At 43.6% G+C, this 25,978-nt stretch overlaps 2 protein-coding genes across 4 annotated transcripts in view; one reads left to right on the forward strand and one right to left on the reverse strand.

Annotated features, from left to right (window-relative positions):
- Arg2 (arginase 2) overlaps nucleotides 1-5,178 on the forward strand; it is a 26,125-nt gene extending 20,947 nt beyond the window's left edge. For both annotated transcript variants that reach the window (XM_059279999.1, XM_059280000.1), the window contains 2 exons: nucleotides 506-642; nucleotides 4,708-5,178. In XM_059279999.1, the coding sequence (XP_059135982.1) occupies nucleotides 506-642; nucleotides 4,708-4,913 (343 nt within the window). In that variant the 3' untranslated portion in view covers nucleotides 4,914-5,178. The remainder of the gene's footprint in view (nucleotides 1-505; nucleotides 643-4,707) is intronic.
- Vti1b (vesicle transport through interaction with t-SNAREs 1B) lies at nucleotides 5,173-24,311 on the reverse strand. Of its 2 annotated transcripts, XM_059280003.1 has the most exons (7): nucleotides 23,871-23,981; nucleotides 23,264-23,343; nucleotides 16,061-16,119; nucleotides 14,634-14,825; nucleotides 9,427-9,600; nucleotides 6,676-6,737; nucleotides 5,173-5,453 (listed from the first exon to the last, which is right to left on the reverse strand). In XM_059280003.1, exons 4-7 carry the CDS (start codon nucleotides 14,814-14,816, stop codon nucleotides 5,357-5,359), a joined length of 516 nt encoding a protein of 171 aa, XP_059135986.1. In that variant the 5' UTR covers nucleotides 14,817-14,825; nucleotides 16,061-16,119; nucleotides 23,264-23,343; nucleotides 23,871-23,981; the 3' UTR covers nucleotides 5,173-5,356. The 2 variants fall into 2 exon arrangements, with proteins under 2 accessions (XP_059135986.1, XP_059135984.1); XM_059280001.1 differs by lacking the exon at nucleotides 23,264-23,343 and having other exon boundaries at nucleotides 23,871-24,311.
- Between the last annotated feature and the right edge of the window lie 1,667 nt (nucleotides 24,312-25,978).

The raw sequence follows: 25,978 nt of genomic DNA on the forward strand, positions 1-25,978 counted from the left end.
CTTCTGGGTGGTCCAGGTCAGAACTGCCGTCTTAGGTCACTCTCCAAGCTGCTAAGAAGTTAGTCATTTGCTCTGAGGATGTTGTATGTTAGTTTCAGTCATGGGATATCTATACTCAAGTTAGAATTGGAGGATAAATTTGCAAGCAGAAAACTGAATTATGTTAATCTTCAACAACTATAACCTAAATGAAGCTAACTTAATTAGTCCATCACGGAACTGAAGAATTCCTTGTACCGACAGTTACTAGTGTGAGAGGCTCTCTGCCCTAGGTAACCCAGAAATATGCACTGGGTTTTTTCTGAGGCATACAAAATAAACAGCAATATCTTAAAGTACAATGTAAGAAGTTAATGTGCCAATCTGAGTAATTTCCAGGAATAGAAAATCTAGAAATACGCTGAACTAGCAAGGCACCAGGACTAGAATAAAATCAAGTTGTAGCCACAGAATGCTTGGAGCAAGCATAACCAGTGTCGTTTTCTCTCGTCCTTTTCCTTTCCAGAAGACAGAAGCCAATCCACCTGAGTTTTGATATTGATGCATTTGACCCTAAACTGGCACCAGCCACAGGAACCCCTGTTGTAGGGGGATTAACTTATAGAGAAGGAATGTATATTACTGAAGAAATACATAAAACAGGTGTGTAGTATTCAATTCTGAAGCCTGTTAACTACATATATGGAACATGCCAAAATCTTTCTGCAGGTGCTCTTTTCTGTGTCACTGAATTTGTTTTTGGTTAGACTTTTATAGCCCCAAATCATATGGTCAGGTTAACAGAGGATATAGATATTTAGAGGCATCTTTGGATCTGGACTGTACCAAAATGTGCTAACACTGAACAAGAAATTGTGTCACTCACACTTAGATTTAATATACGAACAGAATGCCAAGCATGCAGTCCCAGCGTCCAAGCTGTCTAAAGGCAGATTAAGATAAACAAAGCCAAGTAGCTCATTTTCTCTCGTTGTAAGGGCTTGTTGGTGCACTAGGAGTTGGGATCTGGAGTTAAGCCTGCCACAGCCTTCTTTTGGAGACCAGGTCTCATGTAGTCAAGCCTGACTTGAAACTCATGTAGTTGAGGGGCAATGACTGAATGACATATCCTGCTTCCACCTCCCAGCTGCTGAGATTACAGGCATGCACCAGCCACCATGGCCAGCTTTTAAGAGGGTCTCTTGAAAAAAAAAAATTTTTTTTTATATGGTCAACCTCCAGTGTTGTTTCTCAGGTGCCACCCATCTTGTTTCTTAGATCTCTTACTTACATGGAACTCCCCGACTAGGCAAGTTGACTAGCCAATGAACTCCAAGATCCACTTGTCTCAGCCTCCCTAACTAGAATTATAATCACACAACATTATGCCTGGCTTTTTTTAACACAGGCTCTGAGGATTCTGCTTAGGTCCTCATGCTTGTACAAGCACTCTGACTAGAGTTATCTCCCCAGTCTCAATTTTGAAGGCAGTTTAAGTTAATATCTTTTTTCTTTTTAATCTAAGCCTTCTCCTGGAGCTTGTTGGTAACTTTAATAAGGAGGTGGATACCTTTATAAGAATGACTGATAAAGAATTAGTGTGAATTCTAGATTATCAAGAGTAACTACCACATGATACACTTCGCTAATATTTTCATGAAACTGGGAGACAAAAGCAACCAGAACCCCAAGATTCAAAGGCCAAGGCCTATAAGGAATCCTGTTTTTATGCAGGGTCCCACTTATATAGACTAGGCTGGCCTTTAACTCATCATCTGCCTGCCTCTGCTTCCCAAGTGCTGGGATTAAAGGTGCACACCTCACAACTGACGAGGAACCCTTTAGGAATTATGCACACACATGAAGTCAGGGGACAACTTGTAGTCGACTCTCTTCCTCCATGTCATTCCTGGGAATAGAACTCAGATTGTGAAGCTTAGTGGCAGAAGCCTTTACCCGCTGATCCATCTCACCAGCCCTATAAGGAACCCTTAACTAGCTAGAATAGAAATGGGGATTGGGTCCTAGAGTACTAGAACCTTAGGTGAGAACTGTCTATTAGAATAAGGAAGACGGGCTGGAGAGATGGCTCAGCGGTTAAGAGCACTGGCTGCTTTTCTAGAGGTCCTGAGTTCAATTCCCAGCAACCACATGGTGGCTCATAACCATCTATAGTGGGATCTGATGCCCTCTTCTAGCATAAAGGCGTACATGCAGATAGAGCTCTCGTATGTATATAAAATAAATAGCAAATCCTCGATAGAATAAGGAAGACACTTATTCTTAATACACAAATATAAATATTGACAATGATCTTTTAGTTCACAGAACTTGGAAGTTCAATACTTCATGTTGCTTCATTCAGGAGGGGTTAACAAACTTAGCAGGCAGTTGTGGCAGTGGTGTGTCTTGTTTCCCTTCTGTTTTGTTGACGTGACATTGTCAACAAAGACAACAATTTGCTTAAACTAATCTGCAGGATGGCAGTAGTCTAGAAACATAGGCAACATACTTTTTCTTTTTGATGGTTGAAACCCTCTTTAGGATACTTTAGGATATGCTAGAGATGCTAGGTTCAACCACTGGAATAAGACACAAATCACTAGGGACACAAGTTACCTGTGCAGGAAATAATGACAATGCAATGTTAATATCCTTGGTCATTGTAGTTTTGTACAATACACTCAACTATGCATCACTAAGAACGTAAGAACCACTGTACAGTTTGTCACGTATCATAATGTACCATAAGTAAACCATCAGATATTAGAATATACTTTGACTTTATAGCCATACTTTGACTTTATAGCCACTCTAAATATTCTTAAATACTTGTGATAATGAATTCTAGTTTGTTCAGATCACTCTTTAAGAGGTAGATTAACCCAGAGTAACTGACTAAATTAAAAATCTAAGCCCAGGAAGTGCTGGGCTGTTATTCAAATCTTAGACGGTCTTTTAATAAAGAACCCAGAGCCAGATATCAGGGTAAAAGTTGAAAGATCAGAGAAGCTGAGCAGCCAGCCACTAGTTCTTACCTCTATAAAATCCTCAGCCTAAAGAGAGTTCTTGTTTCCTCACACCTTATATACCTTTCTCTGCCCTGCCATATTACTTCCTGGGATTAAGGGCGTGTGTGCTTCCCCAGCAAAGGCATGAGATTTCAAGTGCTGGGATTAAAGGTGTGTGCCACCACTGCCTGACCTCTATGTCTAATCTAGTGGCTGGGCTCTGTCCTCTGATCCTCAGGCAAGTTTATTAGGGTACACAATACATCACCACACTGGGCAGGTGTTGGTGCATGCCCTTAATCCTAGCACTCAAGGGGCAGGTGGATCTGAGTTTGAGGCCAGACTGGTTTACAGAGAGAGTTCCAGCATGGCCATGCAGAGAAACCCTGTCCTGGGGGAAAATGTCTGAAGGAAAGTAGGCCAGATAAGGGGGGGAAGAAGGGGAAGGCAGATAGGGAGAGGCTCTTTCCTTTCCCTCAGTCCACTCCAGACAAATGAACAATGCTGAGGCACAAACTCAACCCTCAGAGAAGGCAACTGGAATCCAGACTGAACCAGTCAACACATGGCTGGTTCTCTTTGACCAATGCCAAGGCGCTAGGCCAGTCAGATAAGAGACAAAAATTGTGTCATATCTGGAAACTCTTCCTAGAACTGAGTCATGAAAGTTTGGGCTAGCCTGGGATAGCAAGACCTTGTCTCAGAACAAAGAAAGTTAACAGCAGTTACTATACTTGGTGCATGTGGGGTGGTGCTTTAAGAGATACTGATAGGGAGATGGCTGTTTGGTAAATCAATTGCACAAACATGAAGACCTGAGTTTGGATGCCAGAGATAGCACATGTCTGTAATCCCCATGTTCCTGTGGCAAGATGGAGACATGAGAATCTCCAGAAACTTGAGGGCCAGATATCCTGGCATGTGCAACTAGAGACCCCATCTCAAAGTAGAAATGAAGACCAACACCCAAGATTGTCTTCTGATCTCCACATGCACACAGTGGCAGGTGTATACACACACACACACACCTTAACAAAAGGGTAAAAAGTACTGATGGGGCTGGAACGCAGCTCTGTGGTAAAGTATGCGCTTAGTATGCATAAGACCCTGGGTTCATTCCATAGCACTGGGTGGGAGGGAAAAGGACCAATAAAAATCCCAAACAGATAAGATGCCTAAAAGCCTGACAGACAACGCTTATTACAGTAGTTGAACAGGTGTAGATCTTATAATTTTTCAGTCCTAATATAGTTATTCTTTTAACTTATACTTGTGGTCAAGTGGATGAGGTGCAAAGGGCTTTACATTTTGAGTGTGTATGAGTGTTCTGCCTACATATATGGATGTATACCCACATGATTGGTGCCCATGGAGATCTGAAGGTGTTGGATCTTTTGGAATTAAGAACTGTAGACACTACTGAGCCACCATGTGGGTGCTGGGAACTTACCTGGGATTTTCTACCAGGTGGAACAGCCCTCAATGGAAGTAGCAGTAGGGAGTGGTTTTTTTTTTTTGTTTTTGTTTTTGGTTTTTCGAGACAGGGTTTCTCTGTGTAGCTTTGGAGTCTGTCCTGGAACTCGCTTTGTAGACCAGGCTGGCCTTGAACTCACAGAGATCCACCTGCCTCTGCCCTCCAAGTGCTGGGACTAAAGGCGTGCGCCACCACTGCCCGGCAGGAGTTTTCTAAGGTCTTCTCCTACCTTTATTGTTCCAGGGTTGCTGTCAGCTCTGGATCTTGTTGAAGTCAATCCTCACTTGGCCACTTCAGAGGAGGAGGCCAAGGCCACAGCCAGCCTAGCGGTGGACGTGATTGCTTCAAGTTTCGGGCAGACAAGAGAAGGAGGACATATTGTCTATGACCACCTTCCTACTCCTAGCTCGCCAGATGAATCGGAAAGTGAAGAACGTGTGAGAATTTAGGAAATACTGTAAACTGCACCTTTCACAACGGCATTCAGAGTTGCAAGGCAGTGAAGGGGACAAGTATAAGCAGCTGTCTGGAGCAATATTGCCTTAATGTGAACATCTGTGCACTCACAGCTGTAAAATTCCCCTTCTCTATTTGGTGACCAATACTACTACTGTCAATGTATTTGGGTTTTTTGTTTCTTTTTGAAGTTTACAAGATATTAATGTTATACGTGTAAATCTGAAGGAGTCATAAACAGCATTTATTACCTTAGTATATCATACTGGTTTTGTTGCGGTTCCTTCACATTGATGTGGTTTTCCATGGCCTGCCCCCCCAGAGTCTGGCTACACAATGCATTCTTGACCTGTTAGCTCACAGCAGCAATCTATATGCCTAACACCGTTCCTTCAGAGTCAAGGTTCTGGTCCACAAGCCCTTCCCTCCAGGAAGTTCAATGGTGTCGAAAGAATTTGTAGTACACAAGACCGACCAGGATGGCTAGCTCCAGTAGGATGATGATGGAAAGCAGCAGCTTGTTGGTTATCACTCTGCAAAGACAGAGTAAGCAGACATGAGTCTGGGTAGCCTTAGGTCTAGCTGTTTCTAATGCTGGATACAGTGAGGCAGATGGGGTCTGTGTTCGTTCACACAGCCACTTAGCACCAAGGCCTAAGTCCTCGGGCTACTGACAATTCATAGTGCTCTTCAGCTGTAACTGAAGGACATCACTTAGTACATCAGACATGTGGAAAACAGGAATATAAATACCAAAACAAACATGGCTTCTTGATTCTAAAAATATCCTCCACTTGTATTTCTGCTGCTTTAAATATGGTCCTATCAGTTATACATACAGCTCTGAGTGCACATTGGAAGCAAGGTTTGAGGTATACTCCAGTTTCAAAGTTCATTAAGCTCATGGATGGGTCCTGCTTTTAGGTCAAGTAACTAGTGGCCTTGAGTACTGCTTTTTAGTCTCTTGTAACTTCTCCCTTACCCATCTCTCCCTCTGCTCTGCTACCTGAACAGTCACTCTAAAAAATTTACTTCAGATTATCATCCTTCTCCTTATCTCACAAGGAATTTACCACTGTTTGGGACAATTCTAGTTAAATGAACAGATTATTGTAGTTCTTGTTAGCTCGCATGTACACAAAGACGTGCCACACTACTATACAGCCAGGTTAGCCCAGCGTCACTACTTTGGCCTTGTTTTTGCTGCTGTTAGTACTTACCTCAGATTGGTTGTTTTGTTCTAATTAGCACATGTGTGCACCGCCACAGTTCACTTGTGGCAGTCAGAGGACAACTTTGGAGATGCTTCTCCCCCTCAACTCATCCCACAACTGCCTTTACCACCTGCCAGCTTGTTTAATATTTCTTGCTAACAGGACAGGACCCCCAAAAGGGTCTGCCACGAAAGGCAGGAACTAAGCACTATCAGTGCTCACACTGGGCATTGACAAAGCTGCTCAGGGAGTAGAAAAGCCTATCAGTTCCTTAGGTCTCCTCTGAGAAAGGGAAACTGATGTTAACAGCATCCAGCAGACAAGCTTCCCACTGCTTTAACGAAGGACTCTATCCTGAGATTTTAACTGCACCAACCTACGCTCTTCTTTGGATGGTGAGTGCTGGGTGGAGTGCTTGTATAGCACTAAGGTTATTTATTAGGACATTTGTTAAGTTACTGTTTTTTAAGCTTTCTTAGTTGAAATACATTAAGTCTCAAGAAGTTGAGGTTTTGTTGTTCTGTTTTGTTTTTTAACTTACTTTCTGGACATTGAGCGGAGAATCTTTCGACTTTTGCTCAAGTTTTCATTTGTGTTGACCAGCTGAAAGAGAAAATAACAATCATTTCCTTCTCCTTTGAAAAACATTCTATAGAATTTGAACAGTGGGTACTAAAACATCTTCGTTAAGAAATGCAATGGAGCCGGGCAGTGGTGGCGCACACCTTTAATCCCAGCACTCGGGAGGCAGAGCCAGGCAGATCTCTGAGTTCGAGGCCAGCCTGGGCTACCAAGTGATTTCCAGGAAAGGCGCAAAGCTACACAGAGAAACCCTGTCTCGAAAAACCAAAAAAAAGAAATGCAATGGATTTAATGGCTTATACTTGAGTCTAAGTGAAAGAACCTAGAAAGGTCAAGGCATGTGGGTGCTCATCGAGGAGGGAATGGCTGTGGCTCATTGTTCTTGTAGGAGTGGGTGGTTGTGAGGAAACTAATCCTTCACCCTGGCTATGCACACAGGAAGGCTAAAGGCATGGCGGTGTACACCTTTAAACCTAGCACATGGGAAGCAGGCTCTGTGAATTGAAGACTGGTCTACGTAGTGAGTTCCAGAACAGCCAGAACTACCAAATGAGACCCTGTCTTAGGAGAAAAAATAAATAAAAAAAAGAGTGCCACAGTTGTAGCACCAAACCTTTCTGACTGCCAAATAGGAAGGCTTCATCTGTACCTGGCCAGTGACTGCAGGACAATTTAAGATTTGAATTTCATCAAACACTAGGAGAGCCTCTTGAGTTGGTGTTCACTTACTTTTTTCTTTTTAAGGATTTATTTTGTATGTATGAGTATTTGCCTCAATGTATGTATGTGTACCACGTGCATGTCTGGTGTTCACACAAGTCAGAAGTGAGCATCAGATCCCCTGGATCTGGGTCCTCTGCAAGAGCAGAAAGTACTGCTCTTTAGTCCTGCTTTTAGAATCTTGGTTATTTTTTTTTCTTTACTTGTTTGAGTAGTTACATTGAATGAGAAAGGAATTAGCCCCAGTGTACCTTTCTCATTTGATTACCTGTTCCTAATCTAGTTAGCAGAAGGACATTTCACTGATGCTACTTGCTGTCTGTTACTGCTGCTCCGTGGCCTTGGTAAGTCACTCAGATCAATCTTTGGTGTTTTAAGTTCAACCAATCTACAAAGTATATTCAAGACCCAAAACTTATATAATCTGTTAGCAATTTGCCTTGAGAGTAGCACTTTATTGTGAATTTGCACAAAATAGGAAAATGGGGGGGGGGGGAATCTCTTTAAAAAGATGTACAAGAAATCAAATCCTCACAATGAGCTAGTACTTTTCTGTCCAAATCCTGGCTACAATGTTTTCAGTTAAGATTTGCCTCAGGAGCTGGGTGGTGGTGGCACACGCCTTTAATCCCAGCACTCAGGAGGCAGAACCAGGTGGATCTCTGTGAGTTCGAGGCCAGCCTAGTCTACAGGCACCAAAACTACACAGAGAAACCCTATTTCCAAAAACAAAAACAAAACAACAAAAAAAAAAAAAAAAGAGAGAGAGAGAAAAAATATATATAACATTCAACAGGCAAACTATTTTTTTATTCTTTACATTTGAAGTAAACTATCCCATTTATATAAAGGAAAAAGGAATTTCCCAAAGCCTCTTACAATCATAGTAGACCAGAGAAGCTCAATACAGTCATCAGTTGACCCACATTTCTGCTTTCTTCCCTCAATGGAGCAACTTACCTTAGGCTAATGGGATTGAACTATAATTTATAAACCAATAAACTATCAGTTGTACTGTTTTTGACATGTGGGAAAAAAGAGGCTTTGCGTTAAAAAATAGTCGCATAAGTAGATAGTGTTTTCATAATAGAGAAATAGGGCTGGAGAGGTGGCTCAACGGTTAAGAGCACTTGCTGCTCCATCAGAGGACCCAGGTTTGATTGACAGGACCTGTATGGCAGCTTCAAAACCATCTAACTCCAGTTCCAGGGAATCCAATGTCCTCCTCTTGCCTACGTGGTACAGAGACATATGTGCAGGCAAATGACCTGTATACATTTATTTTTTAAGAATAGAAAAATATGCCACTAGATCTGAAATTAAAGTATGCTGATGACACTGAATCCTTGCATGTGTTTTCACATTCTCTTGTAATGAATAAGCAGGAGATGGAGTGGCATAAATCAGATTCTTCAGAAACAAAACTCCTAATGATTTCTAAATCTTAAAGATAAAATTACTTCTTTGTGGTCTAGCATGGTGGCACACAACTTTAATCCCAGCAGGCAGGAGGATCACTGAATTCCAGGCCAGCAGCCAGGCTTAAATAAGACTCAGTCACAAATATATACGCATACATGTGTTTTTTTGGTATGTATGTGTGTGTGTTGTATGTGCACGTCTGTGTGGGAATGGAGGGTGCCTTCCTTGACTGCTCTCCACCTTACTAAGAAAGGGATCTCTCACATAAACCTGGCCACACTGGCTGGTAACAAGCTCCAAAGATCCAACTGTTTCTAATCCTCATCCCCTAACTCTGGGGTTACAGATATGAGCTGCTACTTTTATTAATTGACCCATCTCCCTAGCTCTGTAAAATTAATTCTAAGGGGGAATTTCTTAGGCAAGCAATTTAAAAATTAAGAAAAGTATATTGTATGTGGGAAGAGGGGTGAGGAGAAGAACAAAGTTATTCCCAGAATTCAGTCCTGCTGTAGTGTCTGGCCTTTGTATGGAGGACCCACCTACTTCACATATTGCCCAGACTTACTCTATTCTTGGTACGTTCCAACTGGTCTCGTTGCTCCCCCAACTCTTCTATGATTTCTGTACCAATCTGGTCAGTTTCTGTGGCAATCCGATGAGAACGCTCAATGCTCTGGGTGGCCCGGTTCAGGCTTTCAGTGCCTTGTAGAAGCAATGCTCTTTGAGACTGTAGCCGATTCTGACAGAAGTAGGGAAGAGCCGTGTTAGACTTCTTTAGTCATAAGTTTATTGTCAGTACAGTCCTTGTGACAAGAAAAAGGTCACAGTGAGCAATCATTTCATTAGTTTTTCCTTTATATCTGTAGGGCATTGGTTCTAGGACACTCCTGCTGCAGTCCACGTGTAAAATAGTGTAGTATCTCCATATTAACATAAATACATCCTCCCAACACATTAAATCACCTTTAGATTAATTATACAAATTATATAATTTATATTAATTCATATAGATGAAAGGTAAATGCTATGTAAATAGTTATTTATGGTTCAAGAAAATGATGACAGAAAAAAGTCAGAAGATGTTCAGCATATATGAGGAAGTTTGCAAGGATTTGTATGTACGCACCAAGGTGCCCATGGATGCCAAAAGAAGGCAATGGATCCCTCAGAATTTTTTTTTTTTTTTTGAGACGGTCTCACTGTGAGTCCTGGTGTCCTGGAACTCGCTCTGTAGACCAGGCTGGCTTCAACTCAGACATCCACCTGCCTCTGCCTCCCAAGTGCTGGGATAAAACAGGTATGGGCCACCACACCTGGGTAGATGCAATATTTTTAAAAAATATTTTCAACTCAAGGCTGAGTATTCAGCTGCAGTGAGTATGAAAAGCTGGCCAGCTGTGCTTCTAAAATAGAATCAAAGATACTAGTGAATTGTCAGATCCTGTTCAAGGTCACAGACTAAAGAGGTGCATCCCACTGCCTGCTATACTTCTGTGAGGCAAGAGAAGAGACTCAAAACAAAACAAAACAAAAGGAAAGCTGGAGCAGTTTGCTGTGGACCAGTTAAAATCTATCATGAACACGTAACTGGTTGGTTACTAGCAACTTCAGTCAACAACCGAACTCGGCAGGGAAGGTGCAAAAAGGACCTGACAATGCAAAGAGCCTGCAACTTTAAAACCATTTGTTTAAATATTTACTCATGTTTATTTTTTTGAGACAGTCGCTGTAATTCAAGCTGGCCTCAAACTTATCATGACCCTCCTGGCTCAACCTCCAAGTGCTGGACCTGCAAGCGTGTGTCATCATGCCCGGCTACTCTTGAACTTTAATAGTGCCACAAGTAAACGACTAACTCTAAAACTCTGGAAAATTAGTTCACTGAAGATGGGCTTGAGGATACTGAGGACTTGGGGACCATATAAAGCATGCTTTCTCGGCACAGAAGTCATTAAAAGCCAGAGACATTGCCACATTCTTTAAATAAATAAATAAATAAATAAATAAATAAATAGCTTATATGGCTGTACTCTTTGGTGAACTTCACCTCATGGCAAACAACACTCCAAAATGATCACACTGGTGATGTGTTCACAGGGAAGGTAGAATCTGGGCCTCAAGTAAGCTTCTTAGGTGCCCTAACTCCCAGGAGCTCTAAATTTTAAAGTCCCCATTGAACTTTTCCTCTATCTATAATCCTAAACACAGCATGCTGACAAAAGCAGCCTAGGCCAGAACTAGTAACTAGGGACAGGGATGGGTGCAGTACCAAGTTCTGATCTGTTCGAAGCACACACCAAGAGGGGCTTGGCTCACAGAGCTCATCACAGGACAGCCGGCAAACGGCAAAAGATGTCATCTTGAATTCGGTTCTCGGGAGGCAGAGGCAGGTGGATCTCTAAGATTCAGGACAGCCAGGGCTACATAGAGAAGCCCTGTATGGGGGGAAAAGATTCTTGGGCTTGGGGTGATGCACACTGCTAATCCCAGTACTCAGGAAGGAGGCAGGAGATCTGAGCTAAGGGCCAGCCTGGTCTATAATAGCAAGTTCCAGGACAATATACTCTGTCTCAAATTTTTTTTAAAGTAGATTCTTAGAGCAGAATGTTTACTTCACAGATAGCATACGGACTAGTAAGTGAAGAAATCACCAAGGGTCAAATAAACCAACTGTGTGTGAGGCATGCTTATAATCTTAACAAGCAGGAGGTGGAAGTGGGAGGACAGCTCAAATCTGAGGCCAGCCTGGTCAATATAGTGAGGTAACAACCCAGCAAACATGGAGGCTAGCGAGGTGGCTCCGTGACAAGCCTGAAGACCTGAGTTCAATTATGGAGACTCCTGAAAATGTTGTCCTTAGACTTCCACACATGTGCCTGTGCATGCATACAAAATAAATAATTTAATAAACAATAAACAAAGTAGGGCTGGAGAGATGGCTCAGTGGTTAAGAGCACTGGCTGTCTTCCAGAGGACCTGGGTTCAATTCCTAACACCCACATAGTGGCTCACAGCTATCTGGAACTCCAGTTCCAGAGGACCCAATACCCTCATGAGAACGGTAGCCTCTGAGAGAGCTGCATGCATGTGGTAAACTCCCATACACATAAAAATAGATCTTAAAAAATAAACTACAATTATATCAGCTGAAAGGAAGAAAAAAAATTTTCGGCCGGGCGGGCAGTGGTGGCGCACGCCTTTAATCCCAGCACTCGGGAGGCAGAGGCAGGCAGATCTCTGTGAGTTCAAGGCTAGCCTGGGCTACAGAGTGAGTTCCAGGAAAGGCGCAAAGCTACACAGAGAAACCCTGTCTCGAAAAACCAAAAAAAATAAAAAAATAAAAATAAATAAATAAATAAATAAATAAATAAATAAATAAAACAAAGTTTTAAATGATTAATCTAAAGAAAGCAAGAAATGACATCACATAAATCAATCTCAGATGTTGAATAATCCTACTGAAGGTAATATGTGTTATCTACAATGACATATGGACTTGGGTTTATGGTCCCAGCTGAATGCTGAATCAGGAGGCTCGACTGGGCATTTGAGGCCAGTCTGAGCAACACAGTGAAAATCTCCCTTCAAGAGAACTTAAAAGTTCTGAAATTAATATATCTAAAACAAATGTTTGAACTTGTCAACCCTCCTGTTTTTGAGGGGAAAGTAGCAAATGACCAGAGTAATTTTTACAATTTGTTTTTTTTGTTTTTGTTTTTTTTTGTTTTTTGTTTTTGTTTTTTCGAGACAGGGTTTCTCTGTGTAGCTTTGTGCCTTTCCTAGAACTCGCTTTGTAGCCCAGGCTGGCCTCGAACTCACAGAGATCTGCCTGGCTCTGCCTCCCGAGTGCTGGGACTAAAGGCGTGCGCCACCACCGCCCGGCACAATTTCTGTTTTAACAGATTCTATTTGCCTTTTTCCAGCCTGTCTTTACAGGTGTACTCACATGTATCCATTTCAAAGTTGTTTCAGTTTTTTATTCTTCACAAATTGTGTATGATAAGGCAGGAGCTAAATTGTGCATGATAAGGGGTTGTTGCTGGATACCTCAGCTATGCTCCAGGTCAGCCACCAAGCAGGGCTGTGTATACCTCAGGGCTTTGAGGAGCAAGTATTTGCAGCTCTAGGCTGGAGCAAAGCTGAAGAGCTCCCTTGTCTTGCTTGGGGTGGTGGTCTCTGTGCAAAGTGCCTGGTACTGTTCTGCAGCTGGCACCCCATCAAAGTCTGGGACCCTAGCAGTGAGCGCTTGTCTGTGCTGGTACACAAAATGTGCTGATCTGGCTGCCATCTGAGGAGGAGCACAGGTCACAGCTGACACAGCATCAGACTCTGATAATGACCATTTCCAGCTGCTTGGCCATCTCCCATGTGCTTACGTCTCTAAGTACAATCACTGTGAGCTCCATGCCATACGCCTCCAGACAGAAGCTTATAAGCTTGTCAGTGACGTCTATGGTGTCCATCTGCATTGGGGTCCCAAGGCATGCATTCAGAGACCTTGCACAGGAGCACTGACAGCAGCCTCACCTTGAACTTTTTGAGCTCATCCACTGTATGGCATCCCTCACCTGCTCCATGACGTGGGTTCCCAGCCTCTTACCTTGACTGTACCTGCCTCCATTTCAACGTTTTACATTACTCCCAAATGTTGTTCTTTAACACCAGCAAGGTCAAATATGTATCACTCTGTTTCTCAAACTCTAATGAAGACCTGTCATAGAGCAGCAGTTAAAATTCTACTGCTAGCCTTTCTACAGATGTTAAGTTTGCATGCTGGATCCCTTTCCATTTCTTGTAAAAATTCTATGTCAGCTTTGTTCTTTGTGGAATATAATCCAAGTGCAGCACACTAAACTTAATCTTGGTCAAGTTTTTATTCTATTCCTTTATCTAGCCAGCTTCTCTAAGGGTGTAAGATATGGGTTTTTTTGTTTTTTTGGTTTTTTTTTTCCAAGACAGGGTTTCTCTGTGTAGCTTTGAGCCTTTCCTGGATCTCACTCTGTAGAACAGGCTGGCCTTGAACTCACAAAGATCTGCCTGCCTCTGCTTCCCAAGTGCTGGTATTAAAGGCGTTCGTCACCACCGCCCGGCAAGAGATGGGTTCTTAGAGTCTAATTTTATGTCAGAATCCTCTGTGTTAGACGCATTCTAGGTGACTTTACAGGACTAGGGCGTCAGAATGGCCCTATTGGGAAGCACCGTGTTTCTTCTCTATCAGTTACTGAGCTATCTTGAGATTAAGCTAACAGAAAGCTTACATTAGTCTTGCAAAAACAAAAAACAAAAACAAATAAACTCTGATGAATTAAAATCCTAACTGACTAGCTACTCAGGAGGTCGAGAGGGGATGATTACTTGAGCTAATACAAAACCCTATCTCAAAAACAAAATGAAAACTTAAAACCAAACTGAATTTTGGGAATATATCTGAGAAAATGATTCTAAAATTTATATAAAAGAATAAAAGTTCAAGAAGAAAAGGGATCAGAGCAATAGGTCAAGATAGAGTCTAGCTAGGCTTGCTAGAAACAAAGTACTGCTCTATATCTCTATCTATGTATGCACACAAAGAAGTCTAGAAGACCTGAATTAGAAAGAGTAGGTACCAGTGGGGAGAATGGACTAGACGCAGGCAAGAGGCCAAAGGCAGGGAAATAAAACCCCCGAGACTCCAACACGCACCGATGTAACTGTTGCCCATCTAGTTCTGTACACAGGCCCTAAGGAGGAACAGCTACCACCGCTCATTCTTACCAAACGCTTACCACTTACCAAATGCTCATTCTCTAAGGCATATGAGCCATACTTCACATCTCCTCGGCCTCCAGGTGCGGCTGTCAATGGTGTACTTCTCACCTCGCGGTGGAGCTTAGCAAGGTCCTTGCGGTAGTTTCGAAGCTTAGACATCATCGGGTTACGGAAAGTCAGTGGTGCATACCGTAGTTCTTCCTCCATCTCTGCCAACTAGGGAGGCAGAAAGGGATAAGTGGACAGCCTGGTTTTCCCCTAACCTGGGCATACACTTAGTTTAAACTTTACCACAGGCTACTAAAATAGCAACTGTATTTTGTGGCAGAGGCCACAAACACCATGTTCAGTTTAAGCGCTTGAAATAGTTTCTAGTAGACATTCACTCAAGGAAGTATGTTATGGGGCTGGAGAGACAGTAAAGTGCTTGCTTCGCAAATATGAGGACCTAAATTCAGTTCAGAACCTATGTAAATAAAACTGGGGGTGGCAGTATATACTTATAATTCCAGTGCTAGTATTGGCAAGTTCCAGGCCAGTGAGAGAACCTGTTTCAAAAAAGAATAAAGAAAAAGGCAGGTGGATGGAACCTGAAGAATGAGATCACATGAATGTGTACCCACATATACATGTGTACTTCCACAACAAACATGTGATGAATGTACCAGTGGGAGAGTGCCTACCTACCAATACCAAGCATGTGTGAGGACCTAGGCTCTATACCTAACACTGCAAATAAGTGTGCACACACACACACATGCATGCCCCATGAAGTACACATCTTCTGTGCTAATAAGTTTAACAAAGGTCAGTAACTGATCTCAGTGGCCAGCTTCAGGAAAGGTATGGGAATGCCCCTACTACTCATATCAGGAATGCATTATCAAAGGCCTGTACTGCAGAAATCTTCAAACTTTACCTATTTGTGTTTGTTAAGCCCCCTCAACACCCATTCCCACCCGTCAGCCACATTTAATAAATGTGACGGTTAGTGGTGTTAACTTGGCAGGATCTAGAATCACCTAGGAGACAAATTTCTGGAAACACCTGTTATCTAGGGTAGCCTCTAGGGGATGGTTTTGATTGCATTACTCAAGGAAGCAAAGGACTGCCCACTGTGGGTGGCACCATTCCCTACCTAGCACCCTGGACTGAGTGGAGAAAAGGAGCTGAGCAGCAGCATGCATCCATCATCACTCTCTGTGATGTGACCTGCTGTCTTGTCTACTACAGTGGACTGTACCCTTGAAATGTGAGCCAGAACAAATCCTTTCTCCCTTCAGGCCCCTTTGTCAGAGTATTTTATCACAATAATGAAGGAGAACCTAAGAGTTACAAACAGTCAAAATCAAGGCAGTAGACAGGAAAAGGTTACCTGTTATGAAGTCACAGTATTTCTAGAAAAGATCAAAACCAAGTACAAGAAACAAGGACTTGCTCCCTGTCCTCACCGTTTCATTTGCTTCCTGTTGCTTTTCATCAAAATCTCTGACCAGCTTCTTCTTCTCTTCTAGAAAAGACAAGTGCATTTCAAACATTTATTACTGCTTCTGTGCATTTGTAGAGGCCATTCCCTCTGCTTAGAACCACCTTCCCATTCTTCCCTGGGTGGGGGGGTAACACTTAACCCCCTGCTCCCTAGAGGCTTAGAAACATTTGAAGACTTGCTCTCACCGTGCCTGAAGGATGCCTACTGCATTGGCATTTAGTACCCAGGGAAATATTCCTGCTGAGGACAAAGTCTAGCTTAACAATTATTTGATTCTATGGCCAACAGCATCCCTACTACAGGTTTAAATTAATAATCATTTGTAACCTTTTCTCCTCCCCATCCTCATGGAGGGGCAGGCATTCTCTCATCAATATGAACGTCTACCAACACTGGGTTTCCAAAGTGAATCTGTAACCACCACTCTTCTGAAAAACAAACTCAAAATTCACCTCCTCTGCTCACCAGTGTGACACCTCTCTCTCACCCATGGTGGCATGGATAATGACTTCATTATGAGACGGTCACTCCTTCCAGCCCTCTGCATGCCATCTTAAGTGCTGCACTTGTTTGTTTATTGGCTTGTTTAATTAGGCTCTCCCTATGCTGGCCAGGCTGCCTTCAAATATGCAATCCTCCCGGCTTACTCTCCCAAATGCTAGAGTTATGGGTGATTATAACCACTCCTGGCTGGTTTTTGTCTTTAACAGAAATTCCTGATCTTCCCTTTTAGCAATAAGAGAAAAAGCTTCAGTTTCAAAGTAATAATATCTAAATGAATATTATCTCACCTTTACTATGTTTCTTCCGATCATTTATAATATGAACTCACAGAGATCCGCCTGGCTCTGCCTCCCGAGTGCTGGGATTAAAGGCGTGCGCCACCACCGCCCGGCTCATTTATAATATGAAGATTTTCCACTTAAAATATACATTTCCTTTGAAGCTAACTGTATTCGACACATATATTTTATTTGAACACACTGATAAAGGAATAATGTCTAAATAACAATAAAAATGGCACCTGACATGGTAAAAATTACTAAGGCACTTGGAATGCTGGTAAACCTCTGTAGAGGGGAGAGCTCTGGTTAGTCAGGGGCACTAGGTTCTAGAACCAGGATTGGACCTGCCTTAACATGAAAGCTTGGGTAATTTTCTTCATTTCTATGGCTGTAAAACAAGAAAGCAGATCATGCCTTCATATCTAACAAGCAGCAATCAGTTTCATTTGTGAAGAATTTGAATTTTTAAAAATGTATGCATTCACTGTGCTGGCTCACACCTTTAACGCCATGCAGAGGCTGATGGATCTATGAATTTGAGGCCAACCTGGTCTACATCGTGCGTTCCAGAGCTACAAAAAAAAACAAAACAAAACAAACAAAAACATTCCCCTGAAAAAGCTACAAATGGAAATCTACACATAATCTACTCATTACAAAGTTACAGCCCGGCAGTGGTGGCGTATGGCTTTAATCCCAACAGAAGGAGAAGTAGGTGGATCTGAGTTCGAGGCCAGCCTAGTCTACAAAGCGAGTTCCAGAACAGACTCCAAAGCTACAGAGAAACCCTGTCTCGAAAAACAAAAACAAAAAAAAACAACCAAAAAACCAAAGTTACCATTGTTACAATAGTTTTTGAACTCATTTTTTCCCTGTTTTGAGACAGGGTCTCCTATTGTTCAAAACTCCCCACTTACGGAGTAGCCAAGCACGACCCTGAACTTTTGATCCTCTTGCTCCCACCTCCCGACTCACCATGTCCTATGTTCACCCTGTTGTTTGATATTCCCTAACATACACAAGGCACGCCCAGCAAACTATTTTTCATCCTGCTTACAAAAGAAACGAAAAACTCAAACCAAACCCAAGGATCCATTAATTAAACAACAACAATAAAAACGGGGAAAAGGTTAGCCCTGGCAAACAGTGCACACATCTTGACCATCTGTGATGTAACTGATATGGACACCAAAGCACGTTCCTGTTCCTGAGGGGCTGTGCTCTGAGCCACCAATATTGAAAAAAAATAATACTTGCCATCAAGATTGGCCACTTGCACAGAGCAATAATGTACTCTTTTGTCATAAAAGTGCCTCAAAAAGTTGAGTGTCACTACTTCTGTGGAGGGGCCCCAAATTAGCTTGACCATGACAGACTTAAGGGCCTAGTCTGTGACAGACTTACTGGCAGGCAACACCCAGATCCAGGAAAAGCCTTAAACTGATACTACCCAGGGATCCACCCACGGGTGAGGAAGTACCTGACAGCCCAAACATTCCAACGATTAGATAAGGTGGCCAGATGCCCTTGAGTCTAGCACACACCTATTTTTTGTTTTACAGATACCCCTTAGACAATTGTCAGCCAATCAGGGCCCTGGACCCTAGAAATCCCCTCACACCAACCTCTGCTCTGATAAAAACTCTGCCCCACCTGAGCTCAGGGCTCTCTGCTCTCACCGCTGTGTTGGACAGACAGAGGGACCAAGCTCTGGAGCTTGAAATAAAGGCTCTCTGCTTTTACATGCGGGATTCTGTCTCCGTGGTGGTCCTTTGGGGGTCCCCGTGATCTGGGCACAACACTCCTATGACAGCCTATCTTGGTGACCCAAGCTAGACAGCACATGGCAGCAGAACTGTGTACATACCTGTGTCCCTTTCCTGCCTGGATCTTTCTATAGCTGTGTCAGTCTTTACTTTTCCTCTGTTAACATGGAAAAGGCTGCCGTCAGGGACATTTTCAAAGCAAGTGTCTGATGCTTATGTGTGTCCCAAGCTCTATGTCAAGCTGCATTACTGTGGGAGCTGTACCATTCACAGCAAGGTAGTCAGGAGTCGGTCTTGTGGAGCCAGGAGACCTAACACCCTCACCACGATTTAGACCTGCTGGTGTTGCCCCTCAACCTCCACCAAAGCCCATTAGGACAGAAAAACATCTGGGAAAAACAGATGCTAGAAAAGCAAATATTCAGAAGTCAAAAGAGGCTCGTCTCTATTCAACAGAGCGGCCACTAGCTGCTTTTTTATGCTTCAGTCTTACCCTCCAATCAACACTGTAGCTAGGATGGATCTCAGAGATTAACAACTTCATTTTACAGCTATAGAAACTAGAACCTGGACAACTAAGTATGTCCCCTAAGTGGCGTGGACTGCATGGTGACCATTGCTGCTTGACAAAGTTCCAGCATTTCAACATTGCAGACCACACTTCTCCAGCACCTTTTTACTTTTATTTTTAATCATCCTCACTATTAATGCCTTTCCTTTTGGGAAATTTTGTAAACGATAAAAATGTGTACAATGGTAGCCTCTCTAAACAAAATAATTCTTTGGAAAAAAATCCCCACCAGTATGGAACCAGGAATTCCACTGTGCCCTCCTAATTACACCAAGAACAGGAATGTTACAAGATTTACTAGACACCTGATCCCAAGAATGAAATGCCTACAATTCAGATCCTGAGCCTGAGGCCATTAAGGTCAAGAGTTCAGTTAATAAATACAGAGAAATCAGAATGGTACAGTATAATGGGAAAAGAGTAAGACATCAGGACCTTCCCTTTTGGGAGTGTTATGAGGGGAACAGGCCCTTACAGTAAGACTAAGAAACTGTAGTATAGCGTCTGCTCCCCAGAAGTCCTCTTCCTAAGGTCAGGCATTTGGATAAGGGTCTCCATTTCCTTGGGAGGTTGAAGAAAGTTCCTGTTTGATAAAGCAGTCATTCTTAACCAAGAGGAACTTATGGCCCTTACATTACATATGACTGGGGCTTATTGTCAAGGTCAATGCTAGATTCCTCAACCCCTACCTCAAGCTACACTCCAGCTCACATGCCCCTTGTCTCCCGTTTAATCCTATGTGCAACTATACAGTAGAAAAGGTGTCATTTTTTCTCAATTAAAGGCTGCTGGCAGCCAACCGGATTCCCCGACTGACCCTCAGATCATGTCGTCTCCCCCATACCCCCACTCCACACATCCTCTTTGGGACCTGAGCCGCACACTGAAGCAGATCTCAGGCATCTAAGGCCACAGGAGTACATGGGGACACTAGCTTTAAGAAGCAAGTCTCTTGACTCAGAAGCCAATTCTTCTGACATGGCTGTGTACAACTGAAGGGTGTTTGTATACTCAAAGTATACATCCTTAACCAGTAAAATATGCTAAAATACAAAAAAATCTCTTACTCCTTTTGGGGAACTAAATGCATGCTAAAATCAACCACAAAGCAGAATTGTATAGTGGGAAGAATGGGCCCCCAAACCAAGAGTGAACCACTGGAAGCAATGTGCACACACCTAATCTGTCAGGTATGAGTGAAGGGTGAGGGATCAACTGTTTCATTTGATAAATGGGCTAGCACCATATTCTGGAATCAAATGGCAACAGGCTTTGAAAAACAGCGAGAAAAGGCTCAAATTAATGTACTATGAAGGCTGGCACCCTCTCCTTACAGAATATTGGCTCATTAGACAGTGAGAAAAACTTCAGTTTCACCAAGATCTTGAAAACACAGGATTCATTTGCTTTTAGCGCCCTAGTGTGGCATTTCTATGACCTACAGAGTCTATCTGTAGACTAACAACGTGCTTACTTTATCTGGTGGAAGAGAACAAAAACATCAGCTCTCTCAACCTGTCTCATTTGTAAGTGCCGTGAGTAATACTGACTTCAGAGGGCACTTAGCAAGTGCCAGGCACAGTCAACTTTCAAATACTAGGGACTACCAATGCTTTTCACAGTAGTCCAGAGACCCAGAGCAAAAAACAAACACACACACAAACAAACAAGCAACAAAACTCACCAGAGATGAAGTAATTAAAATTCTGTAACCTGTGAGTGACTAGTGTTTACTGCTCGGCATGGGCGTGGTACTGCAAGTTTCCTTCCTAGCTCTTAAAATACAGACAGGGCTGGCAGGACTACTTACCAGGCTAAAGTGTTTGCTGCAGCCCTGATAACCTGTTGAGTCCCTAGGACCCATGTGGTGGACGAGGAAAACATAAGCTGTCCTGTGATCTCCACACACATATACACAAAACAAACAAGACCGGGACTCGGGTATAGACACTAGAAATCAAGCAAATGAAAACAGAAAACTGTCAATCATTTCATCACAGGGAGACATGTCTACAGGTACCACAAAATCAAAACTTCATTCAACAGACCAATTGGGTGACAAAGTGCAGCACTCTGAAGCTCTTCAGAGGATGCAAGGCTGTGGGTGATGAATGGTATAAAGAGATCAATGAGTATCATCCATGGTAAGACTGCCACTGCCACAGAAACTTCCTAAACCAGGACACAAGTGACAGCGATCCTTCAAGGGCCAAGAGAGAACACAGACTACACTTTGGGGAAGTAAGTATCTCTTTTGCTTTGGCTGTTTTAATAGGTGTGTAATCAACTTGAAGAGTAATGAAAATGTGAAAATAAAAAATAATAAATATTCTGCTTACTCAGCTATTTTCTTCTAAGAACTCACAGTACCGTAACCAACCAAAAATGGTATTTAAAATAATTTAACAAATTATTTTATTTGTTATGGAGTTTATTTTATTTTTTTTGAGACAGAGTCTCACTGTCTGAATTCAGGCTGGCCTTGAACTCATGGAGACCCATCCCCTGCCTCTGCCTCCTGAGCGTGCACTACGACACCCAGATAAGGATGTGTTGGGTACTATTCCTGGGAGTTTATGATACATGCTAACAGAACAAAATATTATTTTATTTCTAGTTCTTTGTGTAAGGATTGTCCTTAATCATGTCATCAGCCTGCTACGGCGTCCCAGCCTAAAAAGTGGGTGGGCCCTCTGTGCGTTCCTCTCTTTTCTTTCTGCTCCTTCCTTCTGTCTGTCCTCTCCCCCTTCTTCTCTTTCCTTTCTGCTCCTTCCTTCCGTCTGTCCTCTCTCTCCCTCTCCCCCCACCCCAATAAAGCCTAAAAAGGTAACCATGGCTGTGATTCTTCCGATCAGCACTCTCCTCCGCCGGCATGGCCAGCCAGGAGCAGCAGCGCCATTTAACCAACACATTGGTTCGGAAACTTAAGCCAGCACCAGAAATCTTTATGAGCACAGTTAAGACAGACTGCTTGTCACAATAGTTACTGATTCTGTTTGTCTGGGTAGGGCCTGAGTGTGTGCATCTAACAAGGTCCCAGGTGGTGTTGATGGTGCCGATTTGTAGACCACACTTCCAAACTCCTTTTCTAGTAACAGAAAAACAAACAATCTACTATATCATAAATATATAAAGTGCTGAGAACATTAGAAAGTAAGTGTTCTGAGACTAGGCATGGTGGTGCTTGCCTTTAATCCCAGCACTCAGGAGGCAGAGGCAGGTGTATTTCTGAGTTCAAGGCCAGCCTGGTCTATAGATTAGGTTCCAGGTTAGTCAGGGCAACACAGAGAAACAAGAAAATCAAAACCCAACAAACAAAAAAGAGCATCCTAAGAATAGCTGTATAAAGAGCTAATATTTTAAATGTAAATAAAATAGCAAGTTCCCATATATTAACAAAAGCTAGTAGCTCTTACTATTGCCAGATGGTATTTTTAAGGGCTTTATGTATATTAACTCATTTACTCTTCACAAAACACCCATGAAGTTAGATGCTATGTTTTATTTTGTAGAGGAAACGACTTTGGTTAAAATAACTTGCAAGGTCACAATGCTATTAAGCCTGTCCGAAGCCAGTCTCTCTCTCTCTTTCTGTCTCTCCATTCCCTCCTTATCTCCCCCTGCCCCTCGATAGTGTCTCACTATATAAAATCTTGTCTGCAATGCTCTATGTTACTAGGTAGACCAGGCTGGCCTTTAACTCACACAGATTCTCCTGTTTCTACATCCCAAGTGCTGGGATTAAAAGTATTTGCCACTGGCAAATTCTTGGTTTTTACTATTTAATAAATTCTTCATAATGTTTTTAATGGCAGAAGAATATTTTGTCAGGCTAGATACAGAATACACTCCACAGGTAGACAGTCTCATCTACAACTCAAACGAATCTGCTCCTCATATTTAAGTTCATACACTCAACTGATCACGTGAGAAAACAGGCAAACTCTTCAATCTTTCCTCCTACTCTTACACACCAGTCTCATAAATCTGCCTCAGAGCCACCTGTTGGGTTTAATGCTCTCTCTCCAGATTCCCACGCTTACCTAGTCCACTGCCACGGAAGCTCCTAACACAGCCTCATATCCATTCTCACATCCTCTATCCAGCTACCGCAGCCTTGCTTCTAAAATGAAATCCACATTACTCAGCTGCTTATGGTCCTTACTGATTTCCCCTAAGACATCAAAAGAGTCTTCGTGTGAGACATTCAAGTTCCTCTTCAATGTGGCTGTTTGACTTCCCTCACCTCCCTCCTCTGTCTCACCTATAAATTAACTCTATGGTTAGAATTAATTAAACATTTTCATTGTCTACCAAACTGCCAAACTCCTACATCCCCAACCCCCAATCTTACGATTCTTTTTTAAAAGTCATCATACTGAAACACAGGACCGCAGATTTAAGAACCTCCTATGCTCCTGGGAGAGGCAGATAACTAAGAATTTGGGGGGCTTAGGACAAGAGAGGATCCCTGAGATGCCTATCCCTTTGCACGCCCCCGTCACGCCAAGGGGCTGCAGGAGACCCTGGGCGTCGCGGGACAGATTGCAGCAGGGGGCGTGTCCGAATGGGAAGCGGGGAACCCGGGTTCGCATTTGGGAGGACAGCACCGGGCGGAGTTCTCCTGGTCTGGTCCCGCCCCCGCCTCACCGGTCCCCGCGGTCCCCAGCAGCCGCTCGGGCACCCCTCGTAGGTCTTCAAGGAGGCCGCGGAAGATCTCATGCAGCTTCTCGAAATGCTCGGAGGAGGCGGCGGAGGTGGCCATGGCGCAAGCTGCACGCGAGCGTCGGCCTCTGAGACTCCGGGCGCAGGGCCCACTCCCACCTCGGCGCTCAGCTGCCCGGTCCCGAAGCCATCACCGCGACCGCCGGACCTGGGCGGCCCGGAAGCAGGCGCTTCCGGGGTCCTCCAAGCCGGACGCCCTCCCCCTGCTGTCACCGCGCGGGCGCCAGGCGCCAAAGCCTGACCGGAAAGCCCGGGCGGGGACGACTCCCCGCTACTTCAGGGGCCCGGCGCCGCGCGGGGGACGAGCAGCTGTCTCCGACCTGGAGACAGCCAGCCGGGGCTGGGGAGGTACCAAAGCGAAGATGCCCGAGGGGCCCCGCGGGACGGGCGCCTCGGCCGCCTCATCCGGGCCCGCCGGCCCTGCAGTGCATGCTGGGAGTTGTAGTTGAGTGAGGGAGCTCGGCTGATGGGTCACACTGTGTAGGGGTGTGGAAGGCCAGCCCTGTTGCGCAGTGACTGGAAAGCGCAGGAGCCTCTACTTCATCCTCGCTGTCACCGCAGTTCGTTCTGTCCCCTGACTTCGACTAAATGTTCACTCTTGGCCCTAGATTGTTAGGTGAGCAGAGTCATGCCTGCCCTCGGGTGGTAGAACACTAACATTGGGGAGATTAAGTGGCCAGGGTCACATGCTTTCAGAAGAGGAAACTGGGCTGTGTGATCCCAAAATACAGTCACAGCTTCTAGGGCCTGAGCCGGTCTAGTTCATTAGGCTCTCACAACAGGTTAAGCACAGACATTGTGCAAGGCCAAGTCGTATGTTGAACAAAATAGATTTTTGTCTCTGCGCTTGGGTAATTTATGATCTGGTGTGGAAGGCAGACCCGTCTTACTGCGTCTTATCTGCCATTAAGTGAAATATATCAACAATCATGAAGTTCCTTCTGACTTTCCATGGGTATTAATTAGTTCCTATGTATACTGATGCTATGGTTTGCACAAAGAGCCTGCTCTCAAAAGTTTGTGTGAGGGCTCAGTATTTATGCATGGAAAGATACATATGGGGCTGAGGGTGCAACGTAAGCAAAGTCTTAGGTTCCATTTTCCAAGATGTGTAGGGGAGCAGGTTCCTTGGGGAGTGTTTTGGTGATTTTTGTCTTTGAGGCTCTAGGTTTTACTAGCTTGAATTCAATAATCATTGAATTCAATAAATAAAATGTAATATGCGGCCGGACGGTGGTGGCGCACGCCTTTAATCCCAGCATTCGGGAGGCAGAGCCAGGCGGATCTCCGTGAGTTCGAGGCCAGCCTGGGCTACAGAGTGAGTTCCAGGAAAAGGCGCAAAGCTACACAGAGAAACCCTGTCTCGAAAAACCAAAAAAAAAAAAAAAAATGTAATATGCATTGTGCAGAGATAAAATCTGGGGTTGTTAGTGGTGGTGCAAAGTCTTATATTCCTTTTTCTTATAAGTTAAAAGATAGGCCAGGAGTGGTGTCACACACTTTTAATCCCAGCACTTGGGAGGCAGAAGCAGGTGCATCACTGAGTTCAGGCCAGCCTAGTCTACAGAGCAAGTTCCAGGATAACCAGCGCTACACAGAGAAATCCTGCCTCAAAAATAAAATTAAAATATTTATATTTAAGTGTATGTGTATATGTATGCATACAAGTGTACTGCCTGTGGAGCCCAGAAGAGGGCGCTGGATCCCCTGGAGCTGGAGTTATTGGTGGTTGTGAGATGCCTGTCATGCATGTAAGAGTTGTGTGATCTTAAGAGCTGTGCCTTGTCTTCAGCCCCAAGCCTCATATTTTTGTCACAGAAATAGAGGTACAAACAAGGAGAGCCTGCCATGACCAAGAGCTGTGGAAACAGTGACCTTTGGATAGTGGCACGAAAGGTAAGTAGGAAATAGATTTGATGATTGGTCCTGATGATCACAACCTAAATTAAGGCATGTGAATTGCAGTTGTACTGTAATGATTCTGGGACACATCATCCATTAGAACGGGAAACAGATGCATATCCACAGTAAGT

The sequence above is a fragment of the Peromyscus eremicus genome, chromosome 14 (assembly GCF_949786415.1).
Source record: "Peromyscus eremicus chromosome 14, PerEre_H2_v1, whole genome shotgun sequence".
Lineage (NCBI taxonomy): Eukaryota > Metazoa > Chordata > Mammalia > Rodentia > Cricetidae > Peromyscus > Peromyscus eremicus.